The sequence below is a fragment of the Chiloscyllium plagiosum genome, unplaced genomic scaffold (genome assembly GCF_037043375.1).
Source record: "Chiloscyllium plagiosum isolate Xiang-an unplaced genomic scaffold, Cpla_swu_hap1 HiC_scaffold_2, whole genome shotgun sequence".
Classification (NCBI taxonomy): Eukaryota; Metazoa; Chordata; class Chondrichthyes; order Orectolobiformes; family Hemiscylliidae; genus Chiloscyllium; species Chiloscyllium plagiosum.
This window is the reverse complement of record NW_028270140.1, coordinates 96,535,618-96,561,036: the sequence shown is the minus strand read 5'-3', so window position 1 is coordinate 96,561,036 and position 25,419 is coordinate 96,535,618. Positions and strand designations below refer to the sequence as shown.

General features: G+C 39.5%; 1 protein-coding gene and 1 long non-coding RNA gene across 19 annotated transcripts in view; one reads left to right on the top strand and one right to left on the bottom strand.

Annotated features, from left to right (window-relative positions):
* Nucleotides 1–14,084, bottom strand: part of LOC148151943 (uncharacterized) — a 95,129-nt gene extending 81,045 nt beyond the window's left edge. Inside the window, exon 1 of the long non-coding RNA XR_015760916.1 lies at nt 13,939–14,084. This is a non-coding gene — a long non-coding RNA (uncharacterized LOC148151943). The remainder of the gene's footprint in view (nt 1–13,938) is intronic.
* ppip5k2 (diphosphoinositol pentakisphosphate kinase 2) overlaps nt 1–25,419 on the top strand; it is a 151,975-nt gene that overhangs the window by 30,594 nt on the left and 95,962 nt on the right. For all 18 annotated transcript variants that reach the window (XM_087998756.1, XM_043710134.2, XM_043710153.2 and 15 more), the window contains exons 7-13: nt 769–870; nt 1,798–1,959; nt 4,238–4,359; nt 7,077–7,178; nt 10,314–10,400; nt 19,816–19,891; nt 22,574–22,683. In XM_087998756.1, coding sequence (XP_087854882.1) covers nt 769–870; nt 1,798–1,959; nt 4,238–4,359; nt 7,077–7,178; nt 10,314–10,400; nt 19,816–19,891; nt 22,574–22,683 — 761 coding nt within the window. The remainder of the gene's footprint in view (nt 1–768; nt 871–1,797; nt 1,960–4,237; nt 4,360–7,076; nt 7,179–10,313; nt 10,401–19,815; nt 19,892–22,573; nt 22,684–25,419) is intronic.

Here is a 25,419-nt window from a genome sequence, read left to right as displayed (position 1 = left end):
TTGCATTGATTTATTAATGTTCATGTAACAAAAAGACTATAAATAACAACATATTTCAGGGTTTTTGATGTTTTTTGCTACTCAGCCAATTTTGAAACCATATGAACATACAAATTAGTAATGTGGTATGAACTTCAGTGTCTGTTTCATGCTTGGTATGTAGGCCATACACCCAGAAATCTGGCTGCAGGTGTAAAATTATGATTTTACAACCAGCACATTGCAAAACTAACAACATAATGTCTGACATTTAAATATGATATTGCAATTGGACATAATTTGCTGGATAATCCAGAATGTATGAAGAGTTTTTGTGCCAACCGATTTCAAATTGTCAGCAGGCCTTGTAGTGTAACACACTGTGTATCTACTGGAAGCTACATGTCTTAATACTATACACACCGCCTGGATCTCTGCAGATAGAAAGAACATGTCCACACACTGCCTGTTTGAACTCCCCCTTACCAATGAGTCAACCTGTCTGCTTTAAAATTTAAACAAGTTTGAGAGTTAACTATCCATCAGCATTAAAGGGTACATTTTCTTGGCAATGATTCTCCCAATCGGACTCCACTTGCCAACCAATTGGTACTCTCCCTTCATGGTGTGTAATTGTTAGTTTCTCCACGAATATGCATTCTTGCTAAACGTGCAAATGAGTGCAAAATGAAATGCTACAGGTAAAATGTCACTTTTTTTTCAGCCAAATTAAAGTTCTATGTTACCAAATGACTTTTTCCACACAAATACTACTTCTTTTTGTTTTAGATTGGCAGCAGAAGCAGTGTTTATTCCCCTGAAAGCAGTGTCCGGAAAACAGGCTCTTATATATACGAACAGTTTATGCCAACAGATGGAACAGATGTGAAGGTAACGGATTCAATTATTATCTTTTTAAAATTGAACATTGTTGAACCTGCAAAGAATAAAAAAGTTGAACGATCTCTCTGCATCAGCATCATAGTATTAAACGCAAAGAAAACTTTATCCAATGTTCTCATAGGGTGGGCACCTTTCAGTTTATCTCTTGATTTCTCATTGGCATCAATCCTTGTCAACTCTTATCCTTTCCTTTCCCTTATTTGGTCCCTACCACTATTGCCTAGCTCTCAATGTGCCCACTCTCTCTTCAGCACCTCTTACCCAACTCCCTTGCCCCGCTATTGCCAAGCCTGCTCACCTGGCCCACCTGTCTGGCTCTCTCACTTGACCCTCTAATCCAAATCATCCCACCCCACCCTCAGCCCTGTCCGTCTGCTTCACCCTGCCTCTATCAAAGTCCTCCCCCCTCCCAACTTTTGCCTGCCTTCACCGGTTTTTCTGTCCCCCAGCTGTTGCTACTCCAATTTTATCTCCTGAATTTGATTTTGATCTCTTTTTTTCTAATGAGCGTACCAGTAGCAAACACTGTAGATACATGGTCTCTGTTAAAGTAGCTCTTTGCAATAACTTCCTTTTTTATGTGCCTCTACTTTGAACAATAACTTTACAGGATATGTATATCACCTCAGCAAAGGCCAATATTTGTCCAAACCTGTATTCCTAGTGCCCTGGCAAGATTATTTCTTTTAAGACAAAATATGTAGTTAATAAACTGTATTTCCTGAGTACTGTAAAATAATATGTCACATGGTGGATAAGGTGCTACTTTTTTTCTCTCCAATATGCTTCCCTGCTAGAAATGAATTGCACTTAAAGTTCAACTTTGCTTTTCTCCATGAGGCTTTCCTGTTGGAATATCATGAGATCTCTAACAGAAATCTTATATATACTTTTTGCATAAAAACACTACTTAAGGTTTACACGGTTGGTCCAGATTATGCACATGCAGAGGCCCGCAAATCTCCTGCTCTTGATGGTAAGGTTGAACGAGACAGTGAAGGAAAAGAAGTTCGCTATCCTGTCATTCTAAATGCGAGAGAGAAGTTAATTGCTTGGAAAGTCTGCCTTGCTTTTAAAGTAAGTGGTAGAATAAAACACCTGCTTAGTTATTTTAATGCAATTGAATGAAACATTTTCTGTGACTGTGATGAAAGTAATAAAATCTCCTAGAACAAGAAATATTGTGGAAAATAACTATTGTCCTGATGTTAAAGTTTGTCTATTTTAGCCCGAGTTTGAGTGCAAAATTTTGATACTTCAAACTGACCTCTCAAATCATGAACATGTTGTTATCGCATTTATATGTAATGTAACGATACTCTTGTACACCGAATGTTAGATTTAATTAATCAGGTCCTGAAGTAACTTAAAAATATACCCTGTAATAGTGTACATTCTTTATAAAACAAATATATAATTCTCAAATTACTATGTTGGCTTCTATATCAAAATCTGAATATTGTCAGCTATCGAACTCGTTTGTTGGGCAAATTTACACTTGTACCTATTTTGAAGATTTCTAATAATTAGCTGACAAGTAAACTTTCGATTTCAGAAGACTTCAGGTTTTTTTTTACATGAATTACGACTTTAGCGTACAAGAGAAAGATGACATAATTTTAAGTAGTTGACATTGACTTGTCAAATAACTTGAGCATTGTTTGAAAAAAGAGATTTTGTCAAAGCTTTTCATCTTGCACTCAGGTCAATTCACAAGAATATGAATGTAAAGGGCAAGTATCATTTGTACTGTATGAGAAGAGTGCTGATTGCAACAAGTCTGTCACAGTTCATTTGTCAATGATGAATTTGCTGATTTGATGATCACTGACAGGTAACTACTAAGCTTTGTTTAAAGTTTAACAGGCAGGTTGACTGAGCAGGCAGTGCCTTGACCAAGAAAATGAAGAAGCTAATGGCTGTCACCTATTCTGTTGAGTAAAAACGAGCAATAGTGTATTTACTCTCTTTTTCTGTCAGAAACACTGTCGTATGGCTTCCAGAAAGTCCAGCTGATAATCCTAAAAAAAATGTGAGCACAATTCTGTGTACACCCTGGACAATCCTGGGTGACGATTGAAAGCAATCCTGTCACAGAATAAAGTCCAGTAGTGAACACTGTTTTGAATTTTGCTAGTGCAGGCTGGTTACGTTCAGTCAGTTTGTTGTAAGCAGCCAAAGGAAACATTATTTAAATCAATCCATCTTTGGGACATATGGCCTATGTATCTAGTTTCACACCAGCATTGAAATTCCTGTACCATATTGCTTACTTGTGCAATAGACAGAATGCCTTTTGGTGTGACGGCAGCAGCATTTGTGGTGAAAATCATTCAAGTTGCTCCTGCATAGTAGTAGCAGCATGAAACAGCAGTTTCATCTTTTACTCAGACCTTTAAGATATTCTACCCTTCTACAGTAACCTGAGTTAAGAAGAATTATTTCCAAAATCAAAAGTATTCTTTACTCAGATGTGGACTGCACTGTCTGCAACAGTAGTCGACTTGCAAACTTTAAGAGCAGTTCAGTGATCATTGGATAAACATATGGATGAAAATAGAATAGTATAGGTTAGATGGGCTTCAGGTTATTGCGCCAACCTGTGGTAACATTGAGGGCTGAAGGGCCTGTACTGTAATGTTTTATAAAAATGACTGCTTTAGGTCTGTTCATTGGTTTGTGTGATAAATTGCAAGAAATAATCTGATAGCGGTAGATGGGTTTTCTGCAGTTGGTCAATATTTGGGAGATAATCGTGATGTGTGACAAATTATGCTGTTTAACAATTTAGCATTGTTAGTCAGTCTCACAGTATGGTGCACCTTTACATACTGGAAGCTATATATATTAATACATAGAGTCCTGTTCTGTACAAACAGAAAGAACATGCACAACACTGTCTGTTTCAATTTCATAAAGTAGGTGAAAGCCATTCACTTGCTCATTTCTCAAGGCAACGTCTTAACCAAGTCAGAATTGACTTGCTTGGTTTAAAATTTTAAACTTAGCAGTTCACTGGTGTACACTTAATGGTAACACCTTGATCAATTAGGGATGCCGCTTGCAATTCAATCAGCAATCTGCATTTGTGCAGTATAAATGTACAACATAAATTTACATTAGTATTCTCGGGAATTGTCCTGATGAGTGCAAGACAAAGATTTGACGGTTGTCTTTTTTTCACCAATACTCACATTCTGTATCACAAACCAATTGTTTGTATCTCGTTATAATTGTAATCAAGTTACAGTATTATGTAACATTGTCTTAAAATAATTTCTAAAAACTTTTCCTTGCATTTGTATTTAATATTGCTGAATTGATCATTCTCCTCTGCCTGTCTTTATTTTGATAGCAAACTGTTTGTGGCTTTGACCTGTTACGAGCTAATGGCCAATCCTATGTCTGTGATGTTAATGGCTTTAGCTTTGTTAAGAATTCCATGAAGTATTATGATGATTGTGCAAAGATTTTGGGGTAAGATTTTTGTTTTTTTTTGCTGCTGCAAGATTGACTATTTAATAGCTTTAGGATTGATTTATTGTATTTGCAGACAAATGTTAGCATATATAACTTGATCTTTAAAAAGTCTGGGTATATTTTTAATGAGGGTTCAAATCCTACCAACACAGTTGATCGAATTTAAATTCAATTAGTAAAATATTTAGAATGGAAATGTTGCCTTAGAAGCTCTTGTTAGTTGTCATAATGCTCTTCAAGAAGAAAATCATTTATGTTGACCTATAAATCCATGACGTGATCAATCCCTAACTGCTTTCTGAAATGGCCTAGCAAGCCACATGGTATTAGGGCATTTAGGATGGGTAGCAAACACCTGTCCTCATATCCAATGGCAGAGTAAAGCTAAGTAATGGTCTACATTATGAAATGCACAGGAGAGTAAGTTAATTTCACAATAGTGTCTTGATTGTAGGCTCATCTGATTAACTGACTCCATGTATTCATCAGCTGTATACCTACTGGTTTTCATTTAGGCATGTAACGTAGAAAATAGGAGTAGGTCATTCAGCCCTTTGAGTTTGCTCTGCCATTCTGTATGGTCTTGGTTAAACCTATAACACAATGCCACGTTTCTGCTTTCTCCCATATCTCATGATATCTTTAAAATCTAAAAAAAAATCTATCTTGAATATATTCAGTGCCTTGGTCTCCACAATCTTATGTGATAGAGAATTCCACAGGTTAATTCCCCTTTAGTGAATAACTATTTCCTCATCTCAGTACTAAATGGCATCTCCCATCTCCTGAGACTGTGACTCCTGGTTAGAAAACATTCTGCCTGCACCAATCCATCCCGCCATGTTAGAATTTTATGTTTCAATCAGCTCCCCTCTCATCTCTTTAAAATCTAGTGAATACAGGCCTAGTTGAACCAATCTGACCTCATAGGACAGCCCTGCCATCCTTTAGTGTCAGCCTAGTGAACTACCAGTGCCCTTCCTGTATGGCCAGTATATCCTCCTTTAGATAGGGAGACCTAAACTCTGTATTACTCCGGGTGTGGTCTTACAAAGGCCATGTATAACACTTTCAACACTCTGAAAAATCAAATATGCCACATCCACTGGTTCTCCCTTATCCTTTCTACTAGTCACATGCTCAAAAACATGTTGTTTAAGCATGATCATTAGCAAAAGCTTACCACTACTGAATATATAAATGATGGTTAAAGTGTAATGTAAAAAATCATTTTATAAAACATTGTCCAGATCTTCTGTGCACAAAATTTCACCTCCAGTTCATTTATTCGTTATTTTCTCCATACTTTCCTCTATTAAAAGCTCTCATTTTTAATATCTTTATTGCTTATTCCCTTGCTCTAAGCTTTTCTAAACTCTCCACTTAACTGAACTCTCTCTACGTGGTATCTTCTTGTCCAGGACATTGTTGTCCTTTGATATGCAGAATTGTACTCCATACTCCAGCTGCAACATAACTCGAGAGTTTTAAACATTTAATGCGACGTCTTCATTTTTATATTCATTGCACCAAGTTGTAATCTGCTTTCTTAATTTTTACCAACTTGCCTTCCTACCTTCAAATATGTGATTATACTCACCTAGGTCTCTACTGTTCCCCTCAACATAACAGTTCATATTGTTGCAGAATGATATTTCCTCAAAATGCATCAATTCTCAATATCTACTTAAAATTATATCTCTCTTGTTTCATCCAATTTTACCAGTTTTTTCAATTTTTTTCTGATACTGTTGTGCTTGTTACTAACTGTGCTGCCACAAGCTGCTATTTTAAATTTCAACATTGTACTCCCTATACCTAAGGAGAAAGTGAGGACTGCGGATACTGGAGATCATTGTGGAAGAGGGTGGTGCTGGAAAAGCACAGCTGGTCAGGCAGCATCCAAGGAGCAGGAGAATCGATGTTTTGAGCATAAGCTTTTCATCAGGAGCTCATTCCTGATGAGCTTATACATTGATTTTCCTTCTCCCTATACCCAAGTCCACATCATTTTGTATAAAACAAGAAAAGCAATGCTCTTAATACAGAGGAACCTCGATTATCCAAATTTCGGATTATCCGAACAAGATTGCAAGGTCCCGATGCTTAGCTAAACTGTGTTATCCGACATTCGATTTTCCAAACATTCAATAATCCGAACAAAATACTCCCCATCCGTGTCATTGGGATATCTAGGTTCTTCCGGACTGACATCTGGTGGATCCCACTGCATTTATCAATAAAGCTGGTAAAAGAACATCTATTTCCCCCATTTCTTTCTGTTACCCATCTCTCAGCCAATTTCATAACCATGTTTCCAATAGCCTTTTAATACTGTATATTTCTATCCTCTGCACAAGTCCATATAAATACTTTTGAGCAGAAAGAGGAATCAAAACTTCACTAAAGAAAATGAGTAGAAGTTGCACCCAGATGCTGAAGAGGCCAATATCTTTGTGCGTTACAAAAATACCAGGCTGTTTTTAATTGCAGTGATAAAATAAAAATTTCCTTTTCACAACCACATTGCAAATATTCAAAAATCTTCAGTAAGACTCCACCTGCAGATGCAAATGAAGATTTAAATTAATGATTTGCAGTTTAAATTCTCATTTCAGTACACAGGCTGAATGGAATGTTGAATGGAATTGAATTTAAAATTATTTCACTGCTGATTTGCTGTTGTATTCATGAAAATCTTGTCTATTTTACAGAAATATTATTATGCGGGAGTTAGCTCCACAGTTTCAGATTCCGTGGTCTGTCCCAACTGAGGTGGAGAACATTCCTATCGTACCCACTACATCTGGCACTATGTGAGGATGTGATTGATTTAATATTATATATGGAAGAGCTTATGAACAAGAATAGGCTATTCAGCCCTCGAACCTGGTCCACCATTCACTTAGATTATGGCTGATCTGTGGCCTAACTCTATATATCTGCCTTTGGCCCACATCCCTTAATATCTTCCTCTTTAAAAAAAATTACTTTTCTCAGCCTTAAAATTAAGCACTGATCCAGCATCCACTGCTGTTTGTGGAAGACATACCAAACATCTACCACCTTTTGTGTGCAGAAGTGCTTCCTAGAATCTCTCCTGAATGCCCGCTAATTCTAGAATCTCCAGTCAATGGTTACAGTTTATTTTTATTTACTCTGTCTTTACCTGTTAATATTTTGAAGACTTTGTTCAGGTCACCTCTTATTCTTCTAAATTCTATAAAAAACAGGCTTAATTTATATGATCTCTACTTACAACTTAACCCCTAAAGTCCAGATATCATTCTTGTAAACCTCCACGCACTCTTTCCAAGGCCAATATATCCTTCCTAAGGTGTGCTGTCTAGATCTTCTCTCAGTACTCCCAAGTGGGGTCTGACCAGGGTTTTGTATAACTGCAGCATAACTTCTGCATCCTGGTAGTCCAGTCTTCTAGTTATAAAGGCTAGAATTCCATTAGCTATCTTGATTATTTTCTCCACCTGTTCGTGACATTTTAAAGATCTATGCACTCGAACCCCAAATCTCCGGACGTCCACTGTAGTTAACTTTATACCATCTAGAAAGTACCCTGATTTATAATTTTCCAATGCAAAATGGATTGCCTCACACTTTGAACTCCAACTGCTACATTTTTGCCCATTCATTTAATCTATCAATAACCCCTTGTAATTTTATGCAATTACCTACACTGTGTACAACACCACCTAACTTTGTATCATCAGCAAATTTGGATACATGACTTTTTTTGCCATTATCCAAGGTAATAATAAAAAATAGTGAAAAATTGAACCATAACACAGATCCTTGTGGACACCACTTGCCACATCCCACTGGTTTGAATACCTGTCCAGTATCTGTACTTTCTGTCACCTGCCACTCAAAACAATTTCCTAGCTATGTCAGTAATGTGTCCTCAATTTTACCTGATCTATGTGGAACATTATCAATTGCCTTTTGGCAGCCCATACAAGCAACATCCATAGATGTTCCCTGTTCATTACCATAGCCACCTCTTCAAATATTTCAGTGAGGTTTGTTAGGCATTGTGTCACCATCCTTGCTGCCTCTCGTGATTAATGGAAAAATTTCAAAGTGTTCAGTTAACTCCATCCTTGATTATAGACTACCACAGTTTTCTCACCACAGATGTTAGACTAGTCTGTAATTCCCTGGTTTTCCATTTCACTGTTCTTAAAAAGCATGTGCAATTTCCCATTGCAGGGGGACGTCTCCCACATCTATCCTTGTTGTACCTCCAAATGATTTCAGATTGTAGCAATAAAACATTTTTCATTGTCACATATACCTTGAAAATACAATCAATAAATAAATCATTGGTAATGAATCAATGTTTTATTCATATTAAGGCAAAGGAGTTATTCAATATGTCTGCCATTTCCCTTATAGTCATTGACAATATCCCCACTTTCAATCTTTAGTGAGTCTACATTGCTCCTGACCATCTGAATTCCCTTCATGTAACTATAAAATTTCTTATTGATTTTGATGTCCCTGGCAAATTTCCTTTCATAATCCCTTTTACTTTATAGGCTGCTTTGTAACTGGCAGATCTGGATTATTTATTTGTTCTGGGGAATTTATAACAATAAGTGACCAAGTTGATAAATGAAGGAAGGGCTATTGATGTCATATACGTGGACTTTAGTAAGGCGTTTGATAAGGTTCCCCATGGTAGACTAATGGAGAAAGTGAAGTCACATGGTGTGCAGGGCGTTCGAGCTAGGTGGATAAAGAATTGGTTGAGCAACAGGAGAAAGAGAAGTAGTTGAAGGGAGTTCCTCGAAATGGAGAAAGGTGACCAGTGGTATTCACAGGGATCAGCGTTGGGGCCACTGTTGTTTGTGATATATATAAATGATCTACAAAATCACTGTTGGTATGATCACCAAGTTTTCAGATGACATAAAGATTGGTGGAATAGCAGAAAGCATAAGGGACTGTCAAAGAATACAGGAGGATATAGATAGACTGGAGAGTTGGGCGAAAAAGTGGCAGATGGATTTCAATCCAAACAAATGAGAAATGATGCATTTAGGCAAGACTAATTTTAGAGCAAATTATACAGTGAACGGAAGAGCATTGGAAAAAGTTGATGGGCAGAGAGGTCTGGGAGTGCAGGTCCATTGTACTCTGAAGGTTGCTGCACAGGTGGATAGAGTGGTCAAGAAGGCATATAGTATGCTTGCCTTCATTGGACAGGGTATTGAGTATAAGAGCTGGCAAGTCTTGTTAAAATTGTACACGACATTGGTTCTGCAGCATTTAGAATACTGTGTACAGTTCTGGATGCCACTTTACCAAAAGGATATGGACGCTCTGGAGAGGGTGCAGAGAAGGTTTACGAGGATGTTGCCTGGTATGGAAGGTGCTAGCTATGAAGAGAGGTTGAGTAGGTTAGGTTCCTTTTCATTTAGAAAAAAGGAGATTGAGGGGGGTTTGAGGTTTACAAAATCATGAAGGGTATAGACAGGGTGGATAGAGACAAGCTTTTTCTCACGGTGAAGGATTTAATAATGAGAGGTCACGCTTTCAAGGTGAAAGGTGGAAAGTTTAAGGGGGATACATGCGGCAAGTACTTCACACCGAGGGTGGTGGGCATCTGGACCGCGTTGCCAACAGAGGTGGTAGATGCAGGCAAAGTAGATTCATTTAAGATGCGTCTGGACAGATGTATGACCAGGTGGGGAGCAGAGAGATACTGATGCTTGGGAATTGGGCGACAGGTTTAGACAATAGATTTGGATCGGCTCAGGCTTGGAGAGCCTGTTCCTAGGCTGTAAATTTTCTTTATTCTTTGTTCTATTTGAGCTGTCTGTTAGAGAAAAAGAGAGGGATCACTAAATTGTACATTGTAGACTCCTACTCAGGTAATTTGACATGATTTCTCTCAATTCAACTAATCTGTTTTATGACTTGTTGTACAGGATGGAGCTTCGTTGCGTAATAGCAGTCATTCGGCATGGGGATCGAACTCCCAAGCAAAAAATGAAAATGGAAGTCAGGCATCAGAGGTAAGGCATCATTTAGTTCTTATACTTAAGTGGAAACAATGTTGAATCTTTAATTTTACCAGTTCTTTTTAAGGATTTTATATACTTTCCTGTGTTAATTTCTTATCCAAACAACAGTTAACCTACAAAAATCACTTCTGCGAAATACTAACATCTGTGTGAACATATACACAAAAGCCTTCTTTAGCTTTTCTAGAACTTGACCCTTCAGAATATAGATTGACAAATTATGACTCTCTTGTTTCATCATATATCTGACTATATGTTGCATGAAAAGCCCTAGCAAAATTCGAAATAATTGAAATGAGGGAAGATTTTGCTGATTGGAGTCACTATATATGCTATCGATGCTCCCTCTAAGCTGGTTGTGCATGAAGCTGCTCTAACATTCCACGCACTGATTGGTGTGCCAAGGTGAATTGGAGCTTTGACTTCCAATTCTGGAAGTCACTGCCACATGTGGATCTTGAAGGTCTGAGCATCAGAAAAAATTTGAGAGAACGCTGCCTGCCACAAAGAAAGATGGCTGTGACTGTTGTTCTTGGAGGTCGGTCGGTTGATTGGTTATCTCCGTTCCAAGAATTCGTCGGGATAGTGTCCTCGGCCCAACCGTCTTCAGCTACTTAATCCATTGTCTCCCTGTCACCATAAGTTCAGAATGGGGATTTTCATTGATGACTGCAGATCATGAAACAGTCCATATCAAAATGTAGCAAGACGTTGATAATATGCAGCTCTGGTCTGACAAGTGGCAGGTAGTATTCATGTCACACAATTACCACGCAATGACTGTTTCCAAGCGAAAACCTAACCATCGTGTCTTGATATTCAATGGCATTATCATCACGGAATCTCCCACTATTAGCATTCTTTAGCTAAACATTGACCAGAAACTGAGTTGGACCATCCACATAAATACTGTGGTTATAAGAGCACATCTGAAGCTCGGAATCGTGTGGTGAGTAATTCACCCCTCAAGTCCCCAAAGCCTGTCCACCATAGACAAGACAAAAGTGAGAAGTGCAATGGAATATTCCTCACTTGTCTGGATGTGTGCAGCTCTAACACCATTCAAGAAGTCTGACACTGCCCAGGACAATGCAGCCACTTGTTTGGTACCACATCCACAAATATTTACTCATAACCACCTCTGACACTCAGTAGCAGCAGTGTGTACTGTCTCTAAGATGCACTGCAGAAATTCACTAAGGCTCCTTACAAAGCACCTTTGAAACCCACAACCACTTCTATCTAGAAGGATAAGAGCAGCAGGTACATGGGAACAGCATGACCTGCAAATACACCTCAAAGCCACTCCCATCTTAACTTCGAAAAATGTCACTATTCCTTCAGTGCCAGTGGGTTCAAATCTCAGAACAAACTCACTTATGGTGTTATGGATGTACTTGCACCGAGTGGAAAACAACAGTTTAAAGAGACAGTTTCCCCACCCAAACTTCAGAAAGGCCAAAAGGGATGGGCAATAAATGCTGGACTAGACTGTGACATCCACATCCCATGAATTAATACATGTAAAAATCATAAGGTAGGCAGTATATCTTATTAAATTAAATGTTTCAGTACTCAGTGGAGTATCTCAACACTTTATTTAGTAGTGCAAAACAAAGCTGAGGTTATATTCTTTGTAGTATTTTTGTGTATTCTCGGCTTGTGCAGTGTTACACTTGTAGCAAGAGAGGCTGAGAGAGACAGTTATAACCTCTGTCTGATATCATCTTTGCAAACTTTATTTCTGTCTTTTCCTTTTGCATTATGGAGACCAGATCATAAACCATATTCTATTTAAATAAGGTGCAATACAGTTAATCATAATCCCCTGCTTCATATTTGTGCATTCTCAAATAATTTTGCTACATAGAACCCTGTTGTGAAAGTTGCAGTCCTTTTTGTTTTGTCGCAGAATTTCTTATTAACAACAATACCCCAATTTGGCATGGATGGCATCTGAAGTAGTACATCTGATTCTGCAGTCAAAAGCACTGATGTAAATTGTGATAGCAATGCTCCTAGCACAAATATAGAAGACAACTTCCCACTTTCTATTACCATGAATCAGAAGACAGATATATTAGTTATGGTCTTAAAAGGCATCTGCATTATGCTACTGTTCCACAGAGAATTAAGAATGATTTGCTGTTAGCCAGGAAAGGAGTGATGTCAAAAAGAGCATAAAAGTGGGAACCCAACTAAGGCGTTCCATTCTTCACTCCAAGAAACTCCACTCCATTCAGGCTTGTTAACAAGCCTGTTGTGGTTCTGTTCGCCGAGCTGGGAGTTTGTGTTGCAGACGCTTCGTCCCCAGTCTAGGTGACATCCTCAGTGCTTGGGAGCCTCCTGTGAAGCGCTTCTGTGATGTTTCCTCCGGCATTTATAGTGGTTTGTCTGTGCCGCTTCCGGTTGTCAGTTCCAGCTGTCCGCTGTAGTGGCCGGTATATTGGGTCCAGGTCGATGTGTTTATTGATAGAATCTGTGGATGAGTGCCATGCCTCTAGGAATTCCCTGGCTGTTCTCTGTTTGGCTTGTCCTTTAATAGTAGTGTGTCCCAGTCAAACACATGTTGCTTGTCATCTGAGTGTGTGGCAACTAAGGATAGCTGGTCGTGTCGTTTCATGGCGAGTTGGTGTTCATGGATACGGATCGTTAGCTGTCTTCCTGTTTGTCCTATGTAGTGTTTTGTGCAGTCCTTGCATGGGATTTTGTACATTACGTTGGTTTTGCTCATGCTGGGTATCGGGTCCTTTGTCCTGGTGAGTTGTTGTCTGAGAGTGGCTGTTGGTTTGTGTGCTGTTATGAGTCCTGGTGGTCGTAGTAGTCTGGCTGTCAGTTCGGAAATGTTCTTGATGTATGGTAAAGTGGCTAGTCCTTGTTAACAAGCCTATTAAACAAATTATTTCAAATGCCAAAACAACCATAAACACAAGCAGTCGGGCGAAAGTAATTCGATCATTTTAAAATGAGTACATATGAAAAGGCAAGAAGGGGAGACATGTCATTTGGGAACATTTTTCCACACCTTAAGATATCACCCATCACCACACTCCCTTTTGCAATGCCTGTCCTTTATGATTTGGTTCCCCTATCCACCTCTCTCCAATCCCTGGACTCTTGGAGCCGTCCCTATCCTAAAAATCTGGTCTTTGCCCTCCTGGAGTTGTCATGTTCCCCTGTGGACTTCTCCCTATATTTGACTCTCCTACTGCTGGTTAATCTGATTTGCTGGCAGTTCCTGAGCTTGGGGCTTTCTGCCAAAAGAATGGCCATCAAATGTTGTGCTGCCATTTTAGAATCTATATTAATTTAACTTAAAACTTTGCAACTAATTTAATGGCTATACATATACATAACAAATTATGTAACCTTAGGATCCACTCTAATCGTAGTGTTTGCTAATCTTTTAGTTGGCCTCCATGCAAAATGTGGTCTGATTTAAACAACCTTAACATTGTACAATATGTGCATATCTAATACTATAAAATACCTTTGTGATCATGGAATGTGTCTTTAAGGAATTCCTTACCTTTTCAATAGGCTCTTTTCTATGATTAGATTCAGTATTGAGATGGAGCAGTTCCTGTTCCTTTTTTCTCAACGTGTTAGTTGTGAAATCTGCTAACTGGTTTCAGTTCCAAGAAGGACCAAGATGCCGAAGTGTTAAACAGCAGGAGATTTATTAAGAAAGTGCTCACTCAGCAATCAGCAAGGTTAGACTAAGCTGTGGTTTGCCCAGCAGGGCCGATGATGATGTCATTATGTCACATGATCACAGACTCTTAAAGTGACAGTTCACCATACTTATACAAATACAAAACAGGGTTTTGAACTAATGTCTACCACAAACGTAACCATGATAGTTAGTATTCTGTAAATACCATGGCCTAAAATTGGTCTTTAAAAAATCTTGTAAGTAGCTCATACCCATTTGCTTACCTTGCAAACTTTACACAAGAATAGAGTGCTACAAAGGACACTGCAGGACACTAGCTATCCTGATCAGGTACCTGATTTTGCATTTGAGAAGGATATTCTAAATAATCTTAGCTGTGTTCAAGTCAACACCAATGACCAGTTTATCATGACCAGTTGAGCTTGTAGCTTGGTTCTTTTAAAATTGCTGTGAACAACGTAGGGATATGTTCAAGTTTTGCATCTTTTATAAATTACTTCAGTGCCGGGAGACCCTATAGTTTCCTATTGCTTTCTCTGCAAAAACTCCTTTCAGTCAAAGTTGACTTGCAAACTACGCAGAGTGGTGGGAACCAAAATGAGAGCAAGCAAAGGCTGATACAGTGGATAAAGGGTGCAACAAGGCAAACAAGAACGTGGAAGAAGTGACGAAGAAGATCAGTGAAGGCAGAGCAATAGACATTGTCTCTATGGACTTCAGCAATCTGCATGATTGACTGATTAGCACCGTTAGATCACATGATCTAGGGGGAGCTAGCCAATTGGATACAAAATTGGTTGGAAAGTAGGAGACAGAAGATGGTAGTTGAGGGTTGATTTTCGGAATGGAGGCCTGTGCCCAGTAGCGTGCCACATAGATCGGTGCTGGGTTCATTGCTTTTCATTATTTCTATAAATGATTTGAATGTGAATATGGCTAGTATATCTGTGGATGACACCAAAATAAGTAGTGTTATGCTCAGTGAAGATGATGATTTCAGAATGCAACAGAACCTTCATCAGATGAGCCATTGGGCTGAGGAGTGGCCAATTGAGTTTAATTTAGTTAAATGTGTGGTGTTGAATTTTGGGTGAAGCAAACTAGGGTAGGACATCTATAGTTAATGAGAGGCCGCTGGGGAGTGTTGTCGAAATGAGAGACCTCAGGGTTTAGGTGCATAGTTCCTTGAAAGTGCAGTCGCAGATACACAAGGTGGTGAAGAAGGCATTTGACATGCTTGCCTTTATTGGTCAGAGCATTGGGTGTAGAAGTCATGTTGCATCTGGACAAGACTTTGATGAGGCCACCTTTAGAGTAGTGCATACGATCTGGTTGCCCTTCTATTGAAGGATGTTGTTAAACTTGAGAGGGTTCAGAAAGGACTTACAAGGATGGTGCAGAGACTGGAGGATAGGATTTGATTTAATTTTATTGTTGTCCTATGTACAGTGAAAAGTGTTGTTTTCCATACTGTATGAGCAAATCACACCATACAAAGTGCATCAGGGTTGTAGAACAGAGTCCAGAATGTGGTGTTAAGCTGCAGAGAGAAAGAGATCATTATTAACATCTGAGAGGTCTGTTCAAAAGTCTGATAACAGTGGGGAAGAAGCTATTCTTAAATCTGTTTTTACATTTATTCAGACTTCTACCTGACAGAAGAGGATATAACTGGTGGGAAGGATCTTTGATTGTATTGTTTGCTTTTCTGAGGCAACAGGAACTATTGATGAAGTCAATGGATGGAAGGCTGGTTTGCGTGATGGACTGAGCTGTGTTCTCGACTTTCTAGTTTCTTGTGGTCTTAGTTTTTATAGGGAAAGGTTGAATAGGCTTGGCCTTTTTTCCCTGGAACATCAGAGCCTGAGGGGTGACTGTTACAGAGTTTTCTAGAATTTTGAGATGCATAAATAGGGTGAATTGCCAAGATCATCTTCCTCGGGTAGGGGAATCCAAAACTAGGTTTATGATGAGAGAGAAAAGATTTTAAAAGGACCTGAGGGGCAAATTCTTCATGCTGAGGGTGATGCTTGTATGGAACAAGCTGTCAGAGGGTTTGATGGACATTGGTACAATTACAACATCTAGAAGGCATTTGGCTGGGTCTATGAATAGGAAAGATTGAGAGGGGTGTGGGCCAAATGATGGCAAATGGGAGTAGGCCAGATGTGGATGACTGGTCAGTGTAGATGAATTGGACCGAAGAGTCTGCTTCCGTGCTAAAAGAATCTGACTCTATAACTGCAAATGCTGAAAATCAGAAACAAAAACAAAGTAGCTGGAAAAATTCAGCAGGTCTAGTAGCATCTGTGGAAAGAAATCAGAGTTCATGTTTCAGGTTCCAGTGACCCTCCTTTAGGTGCTGTTAGACCTGCTGAGTTTTTCCAACTATTTCTATTTTTGTTTGGCATTCTTACCATTTTGCTGATGAGTGTAAGGCAAAGGGCTTTAGTTACATGCCTCTTTGCAGCAATATTCAAGTTTGGTATTTGCACACAACTTGGAAAACTTTGTAATCCACTGAAAATATGGATACTTACAGAAGATTTATGGTAATAAATTTCATTTTGTTGATTTTGTTCATAACAAAAAGTCTAGATTAGAGTGGTGCTGGAAAAGCACAGCAGTTAAGGCAGCATACCTCATTTAAAAAAAGTGTCACTTTGTGTCACATTTGCAGCTCATCATCTTTGACTAGTAACTGAATTCAGTTTGACACTTGTTTGATTATAAATGTGAAGACAGAACCTGATTGAAAGCAAATTGGTACAGTACATTTATAATGGGTAGCATTTGCTGACAGAGTTGCTTGTGTTATTGGGGAAAAAGCACAGAGGATCTGATGGTTAATTTGTCCATTGTATGTGACTAATTGAATTGTCCAGCAATTAAGACATCACGAAGATTCCAAATAGTGAGCTGGTGAACGAGTCAAGTATTACGGACCTCCCCTTTAGGCACCTCTTTCTTCTGCACTCCAATGGAATGTTCATCAGGTGAAGAGTATTAAATGATTTCTTCCTTCAGTTCTCGACCTTGCCTCACCCAATGTTGGGTTAATACCCGCAACATCGACCCTCCTGTTCTTTGAACGCTGCCTGACCTGCTGTGGTTTTTCAGCCCCACACTTCCTGACTCTGATCTCCAGCATCTGCAGTCTTCACTGTCTCCTCTCTCACCCAATGTTATGTGGAACACGCCATAGTTATCACTTGAAACCTAGGAACAGGAGCAGTTCAGTTTGTCCCTTGAGTCTGTTTCAGCATTCTCGGTCATAGCTTATGAATCACCCTAGAGATCCTTGCTGGTGATTACTGAAGGATGTCTCTAAACTTATCGTTGGTAGTGTGAATCTAATATAGCTTATTTTATGGCAGACTCATCACTGATTTAGAGGATTGTGTCCCACTACAGCAACATAAGCATAAAATACAGGCTTGCACTTCTCTTGCAGTACAGAAAGAATGCTACATTGTTGAAGTGTAATTTTCAGTGTGATGTTAAATGAGGTCACATTGCCCTTTTTGGGTGGAAGTGAATGATTCCATGACACCGTGGCATCCCAGCCAATGCATATCCCTCAACAAATGTTGCTAAAACAGATTTATCTGATCACGTCACAATGTATCTGTGGGACTTTGTACAAATTGGCTACAGTGTTTTCTAAGGAGCTGCCCGACCTGCTGCGCTTTTCCAGCAACACATTTTTCAGCTCTGATCTCCAGCATCTGCAGTCCTCACTTTCTCCTGCAGTGTTTTCTACACCACAGTAGTAACACAGTATAGTGCTTTACCACTTTACATCATTGGCTGTAAAGCACTTTGAGAAATCCTGAGGCTATGCTGTATGCTCCTGTTAGATCAGTATTGGCTTCTGTGAACTTGACTACTCTGTGAATAAAATGAAAACAAAGTACTGCAGAACCTCAGACCTAGAATAGAAATGTTAGCGTGAGAAAAATGCTTCCTGTAGTGCTCCAGCAAAGCCTAGTGAAAACTGGAGCTATAGCACCTGGTTTTCTGTTAGGCACTTTGCCACCTTCAGGACTCCGTATTATGTTCAACAACTTTAGATCATAAATAACTGTCTTCCATTTTTATACAACTCCCTCCCCATCCCATGTCTTGGTTTTGGTCTCAGCAAAGCTGACCTGTTTTCTACAGTTCATACCGTTAACACCTGTTTTCACACATATAATCTTTAGAATTTCTTTTGCCTTTTGCCTTGGGCATGTGTATCATCTGTTCCACTTGCTCCTCTTGCCCTTTTGTCAAGATGTGGAGTGGACAAAGATGTGATCATGACCCTTGCTGTAATGTTTCTATCGGGACCTTGGGCTCTCCTTTGGATAATCTGAAATTCAGATCATTGATATTTGGATAATTGGTACTTCCAAATAAACCTATTGGACTCTAACCTGGTGTTGTGTGCCTTTTGTCAAGGGCATACAAACCTTCCTTCAGTTCCAAAGAAAATCAATACCAGATTCAAAACATGAAATTTATTTCCCTCTGCACAAATATTACTAGACTAGTTTCTACAGAACTTTTCTTTACTTCAAATCTCCAGTATCCTCATTATTTTATCACTTCCTGCTCATTTACCCACTTGCAGTCACCTCCACAGCAGATGCTGTGGCTGTTCATCAGAAGCAGCCATAACGTCACTAGCTTTGATTTCTTGATGTTCACATCTCTAAATTTGTGACACGTACTCTAACTACAACATTCCCCTCAGTAATGAGAAAATAGCTTTGAGCATTTATTTATGTCAGGTTTCCTGACTTTTAAACAGCTTCTAGGCAGAAGTGGGTACTGCAGATCAGAGTCAAGGTTAGAGTGGTGCAGGAAAACCATAGCAGGTCAGGCAGCATCTGAGGAGCAGGAAAATCGATGTTTCGGGCCAGAGCCCTTTATCAGGAATGAGGCTGGGAGCCTCTGGGGTGGAGAGATAAATGGGAGGGGAGTGGGGCTGGGGCGAAGGTAGTTGAGAGCGCAATAGGTGGATGGAGGTGGGGTGAAGGTGTAAGGTCGGAGAAGAGGGTGAAGTTGGTAGGTGGGAAGGAAAATTGACAGGAGGGACTGTTCATGAGGACAGTGCTGAGCTGGAAGGTCTCCCCCCACTTTATCCCAGTTCAACCTTCCAGCTCAAAACCGTCCTCATGACCTGTCCTACTATTAATCTTCCTTCCCACCTATCCGCTCTACCCTCCTCTCTGACCTATCACCTTCACCCCGCCTCCATTCACCTATTGCACTCTCAGCTACCTTCCCCCCTCCCCCCCGCCCGCCAGCCCCACCTCCCTCCCATTTATCTCTGCACCCCTGGGGCTCCCAGCCTCGTTCCTGGTGAAGGGCTTTTGCCCAAAACATTGATTTTCCTGCTCCTTGGATGCTGCCTGACATGCTGTGCTTTTCCAGCACCACTCTAATCTCAATTTCAAACAGCTTCCCTCTATTTTACTGCAGAGCATTTATTTTAAATTACCGCCAAAATCTTGAGCAAAGAACCTCATTTAAGTATTACAGAACTGCCTGTCTTAAGGGTACATTCTTCTGATGCCTTGATATTTGTCACAATTAAAACAGAAACTGAATTCCTAATGAGAGTGTAAAAAAGGCATATTGTGTGATTGATTTTATTTTAGTAAACACTTTTAATGCTCTTCTGTTGATATTTTCCCTTTTCATCTTCTCCCTACCCTAACTACTTGTTCTTATTAAATGTAGATTTTTTGAACTGTTTGAAAAATACAATGGATACAAAGCAGGAAAAATAAAGTTAAAGAAGCCGAAACAACTGCAGGTAAGTCTTTATAATTTTCAAGAATAATTTGAAGTATACCGCTCTTAGTGTATCATTTTTGGTATGACAGAAAGGAAAACAGAACTGCATTGATAGCATTGACCAGTGTGGATATACAATCCACACCTTCACAACTGTTTTGCCCTCTGACCTAATGAGAGTGTGGACAAGACATGCTGTGTGATTGATTTTTATTTTCTACAACTAGGATTCAATGCCTAACACTTAAATGTAAACGAACATTTGATACTTAAACATTAACCTGATGCACTTTCTGTTTTGCTTTTTAAATTTAATGGTTTTACCTAATTTCTGATTTGTCCACTCATATTTTTTTCTATATGAGTGGACAATGCTTCCATAATCCAGGTTTCTTTCAGCAATGTTTTTATTTATTATGAAATGATTTATTTGGTGAAGGTGTAAAACTAGTTAACTGACTAAGTTTTTAATTTGAAAATATAAGTTCTCTGAGAGGCAGAGAGGTCTGGGTGTTCTGTGCATAAATCATAGAAGATTAGATTAGATTAGATTATTTACAGTGTGGAAACAGGCCCTTCGGCCCAATAAGTCCACACCGCCCCGCCGAAGCGCAACGCACCCATACCCCTACATTTACCCCTTACCTAACACTTTAATTTAGCATGGCCAATTTAGCATGGCCAATTCACCTGACCTGCACATCTCTGGACTGTGGGAGGAAACCGGAGCACCCGGAGGAAACCCACGCAGACACGGGAAGAACGTGCAAACTCCACACAGTCAGTCGCCTGAGACGGGAATTGAACCCGGGTCTCTAGCGCTGTGAGGCAGCAGTGCTAACCACTGTGCCACCGTGCCGCCCTCATACAGGGTATACAGGTACAGCAAGTAATTAGGAAACTGTTGGTATGTTACGCTTTTTCACTGCCCTTTGTGGTCTGAACAGGAGATCCTGTCATGCTGTTGCAACTTTCTGATGTTCTCTGCAAGTTCCTATTGATGGAGAAAGGGTATTTCTAAATCCTTTCCATGAGAATTATTCCCCTAAGAGTGTGATATATTTCTGCATGTAATGCTCACATTGAAAATGCAAGTTATTTTGAATTACCCACTGCCCAGACTGCTGCTATATATTCTGAAATGTCTGCCTGTAATCATCAGGGACCAAGTCGTACCTGTCAAGAAACACACATTTTTGCTACCTCAATCCATAGAATCTTACTAATGGCATAAAACATTTTAAATTCTTCCTATCAACCTACTTTGCATTGGCATTGTATGGGTTTCTTTTGGCCACCCTATCTGCTTAGCAATCTTTTCAAGAGAAATGAAAAATGCCTCGGGGTTCCTTTCATCTAATTTTGGGCAGGTTTGCACACATTTCAAGGACTTTTCATTAGGTTTTTGGTACAGATCCTTCCTCCTCCACCAAGGATCAGAGGTGTCTCTTTCAGTTATAGTGTTTTTAGCTGCTGTTTTTGCTTACTTCAGCTTTCTCTCTCATGCTGTTTTCTGTCCCTCTTCTGCCCTCTGTGTATGTGTGTGTGTGTGTCTCTCTCGTGCATACTTGCGCTTTCCATGTGTGCATACGCTCTCACTTTCTCTCTGCATGTGCATGCTCTGTTGCACTTGCTTTCTCATGCGCCGCTCTCTCTCTCTCTACACGTGTGCATTTTCACTCTATCTTGCTGTCTGTGTATGATCTCACTTTTTCTCTCTGTGCGCGCATGCTCTCTTGCTCGCCCTCTGCACGCACATGCTCTCTCAATCTCTCCCTATCTGCCCGCGCCTTCGCTGGCCCCCTGCCCACACGTGTGCTCGATCGCCTGCCCTTGTTCTCTCTTTCCATGCATACTCTCTCTCTCTGTCAGGAGTCACATATTTAAAATTGATGAGGAATTTCTTACATTGGGTATTTGAATTTGTGGAATTCTTTACCACAGCTGGCTGTTGAGACCTGGTCTTTAAGGGTATTCAAGGCTGAGACAGACAGATTTTTAATCAGTGAGGGACTCTGCGGTTTTTTTGGAAAGAGGTGGGAAAATGGAGTTGAGGATTATCAGATCTGCCATAATGGCATTAAATGACAGAACAGACTCAGTGGGCTGAGTGGCCTACTTTTGCATCTGCGTCTTATCATTTTACGGTATCATAGCTTAGTCTCCTTGTTTTCTATAGATCACTTGAATAATTTTTTCAACTCCAGAAGAGTCTCAGCATCAGCAAACAATGTATTTTGATTAAAATATGAATAAGAAACATTTCATCCTTTTCCAATTATTCCTGTCCCACTTCCAATTACACGTTGTTAGCATTGGGTACTCTAAATATATATTCCTCTTCTACTTGTGCTGGTTATTTCTCCAAAGATGGGTGGAGCATGCTGTCTAAAATTTGGGTAACACTCTTTTGGTAATTTCAGAGCTAATTTCATAGAGTAACTGTAAAACTATGTCACTCAATTTTATTTAAATCCAGCATTTGTTGGTTAGACCATAGAATCTTTTAATCGTAGGCAATCACAATACTAACATCATGGAATAGATGTAGCCAAACATAATAATGGACAAACTATTTAACATAAATAGGATTATTAAGGGAAGGGATGGCAACATATATGTGAACAATGTTTGTTATTTCTGTACATGTGAAAACTGCAAGCCAAAGATGATTCTAAAATGATTTCCATTGACCTTTCAGGAAGTCTTGGATATTGCAAGGCACCTTTTGGCAGAACTGGGCCAGAATAATGATTCGGAAATAGAAGAAAGTAAATCAAAACTTGAACAACTGAAAACGGTGCTTGAGATGTGAGTGTCCAACATCACAGATATTCAAACATAAATATAACACATTATTACTTATATATATTGCTCAAAACAATGTGATCCATTTAATGTAACTGAGCTGAGCTTTATATGGAGAATTAAAGAAAAGCTAATAATGCTCAAGCTGGCTAGACAGAAACTTCTGCCATTTGTGTTCCTATTTAAAATCAAAACCTGGAAGCTGCAGCAGAGATACCTTGCTCCTGTATGGGGTGTACTGTAACAAACTTCTCTGATAGACTTGAATCTGAAATACATGCAGTTGTTAAAGTCAGAGCACTTGTCCATAGCTTCCTACAAAAGTTATCAAAAAGAATTTGCGTTGGTGCATTCAAAAAGGATAAACATTTCTTTTCAGTCCCATTTACAGCATTTTTCCACTTGCTGTACGTGATTTAAATCTTTTTATGCTTCTTGGCATTGACTGTTTAGCCTTAAAATTTAGTTCTGCTTTCAGTGTCACAATAGTCTAAAAGTCAAAATGGCTGCTGTATTGCTTCTGTCTACTTGGTCCACCATGCTTGTGAAAATGCTCACAAGTGAATGCCTTACGTGTGCTGCAAATGTTCAAAGTTGGCAGATGACAGTGCCGCTCGGTGTCAAGATGCACTGACGCTGTAAATACTAGCAGTGTTCACTGCACAAGGGAACCCAAATAGCATGACATGGAGATAAACTTGGAACTTCCAGGAAGGTATTCTTTGTGTTTAGCTGTGACAGAGCACTTCCACTCATTCTGCAGGGAATTCTAAAAAGGCTTTGAGTCAGGAATCAGTTTTGCTGAACACTTATGTGGAGTTTCAAGGATTGAGAAGCCATAGGGATGACTGTTATAGAGTCGTAAGCTCGCTAGATTATAATCTTGAGGTCCATGGGAGATCTGTGGGGTCAGTAGTTCAAATCTCACAATTTAATTGTGGAATTTAAATTGTTGTTAAATCTGGAACATAAAGTAAATCTCAGTAATGGTCACCGTGAGCACTCTAATCGATGGTCGTAAAAATCCATTGTGTTCGCTCATATAATTTAGGGAAGTAAATCTATAGCTCTATCTGTTTAACATGTGACTCTAAACCCACAAGAACGTAAGCAAAAGTGAGGACTGCAGATGCTAGAAATCAGAACCTAGATTAGAGTGGTGCTGGAAAAGCACAGCAGGTCAGGCAGCATCCGAAAAGCAGGAAAATCGGAGTTGACTTTCAAATTTTCCACTCATGCACTAACAAGTTCACTAGGGCAATTAAGGAATAGCAACTAAAACTCACCTCACCAACCACACTGACCCCATGAAAGAGTAAACAAAAGGCCCATCAGTAGAAAATCTGAGTTCAGCCCAAACAGGGAATGAATCACAGGCATCAATGAAGGAAAGCTGTGTGCAGACATAGTTGATAAAGTACGGATTTGAGACAGCCCAGGGAATCCCTTGCGGACTCAACCTGTTAACCTCTCTTGGTACGTCCTGGAGATCATACTCTTTGGTAGCCTGGAATAAAAAAAACCTCTTACAGACAGTTTTTAGTTTAATTTTAGTCATCCCCTTTATAATAACACTGATACCTATAAGCTCAACTAACTGGGTTCTAATAACCCAGGAGAGTAGGACATCAACTCTTAAAGAGCCCTAGCAGCTACTCTGTTGTACTATCACAAACTGACTTCCTTTATACAAAGGTTTTACAAAAGCTGTACTGTCACAAACAGGCTTTCTTTATACAAAAGTTAACAAAAGCACTGCATGTTTTGAACTGGACAGATAACAGTGAAGGACAATCATTCGGGAGAGAAGTTAATTGATATTGAGGTTTGTTTCAAGGTCGGAATCAAACACTGTTATTAATTTCACAGAGGAATAGCCATGAATGTTATCACTGTGTCCTGTTTACACAGATTCACTGATGTTAAGGCAAATGTTTTTAATTGCCTTACCCTCCCTGCCTGTCTTGTTTTCTAGTGTGCAGCAAATGTGTTCTATAATTCAACATTACATTTTAGTCTAAATGTTTAAGGACAAGTTTTAAGGCTATAGACTTTCTCAGTGTGGGAGCTCTCAATTGAAAGATGTACCAAGGTCTTCAGAGAGCACTTCTCCTTTCTCCACCCTAACAAAGACAGGGGACTGAGGTGCCTATGCTTCACTAAAGAAGTAGTCACTGAACTATATTGCCTTTTCCAACAGGATCAGTAGGCATCCACAGGAAAAGATGGCACTACTTGTAGGTCTCAGTCTCTACTAGGCATTCCTCTTTCTAGTTATTTTACCTGATTTGCCGCAAACAACATGATCCCCTTTACATTGTGGTCCTCCTCACCATTGATTTGAATCATTCAGTACAGAAGAGGCCCTTCGATCCATCGAGTCTACACTAAACAGACTACTTTAAATCTACAATCATCCCACTTTCCAGCAGTTTTGACATGGTCTTTTGACACTTGAAGTGCTCATCCAAATACTTTTAAAGATTTGTGAGGAAGATTCGTACCTCAACTACCCTTTGAGGCAGCACATTCCAAATTTCCACCACACTCTGGGTGAAAGAAGCTTCCTTTAAATTCCTTCTAAACTTTACACCTTAAAATTATTCATCCATTTGTTGACCCTTCCACTAAGGGGAGCAACTGCTTTCAATTCACCCTGTCAGTGCCATTCAAAATCTTATACAGCTTAATCACCCCCACCCCACCTAGCCTTCTCTGTTTTAAAGAAAGCAAACTGAG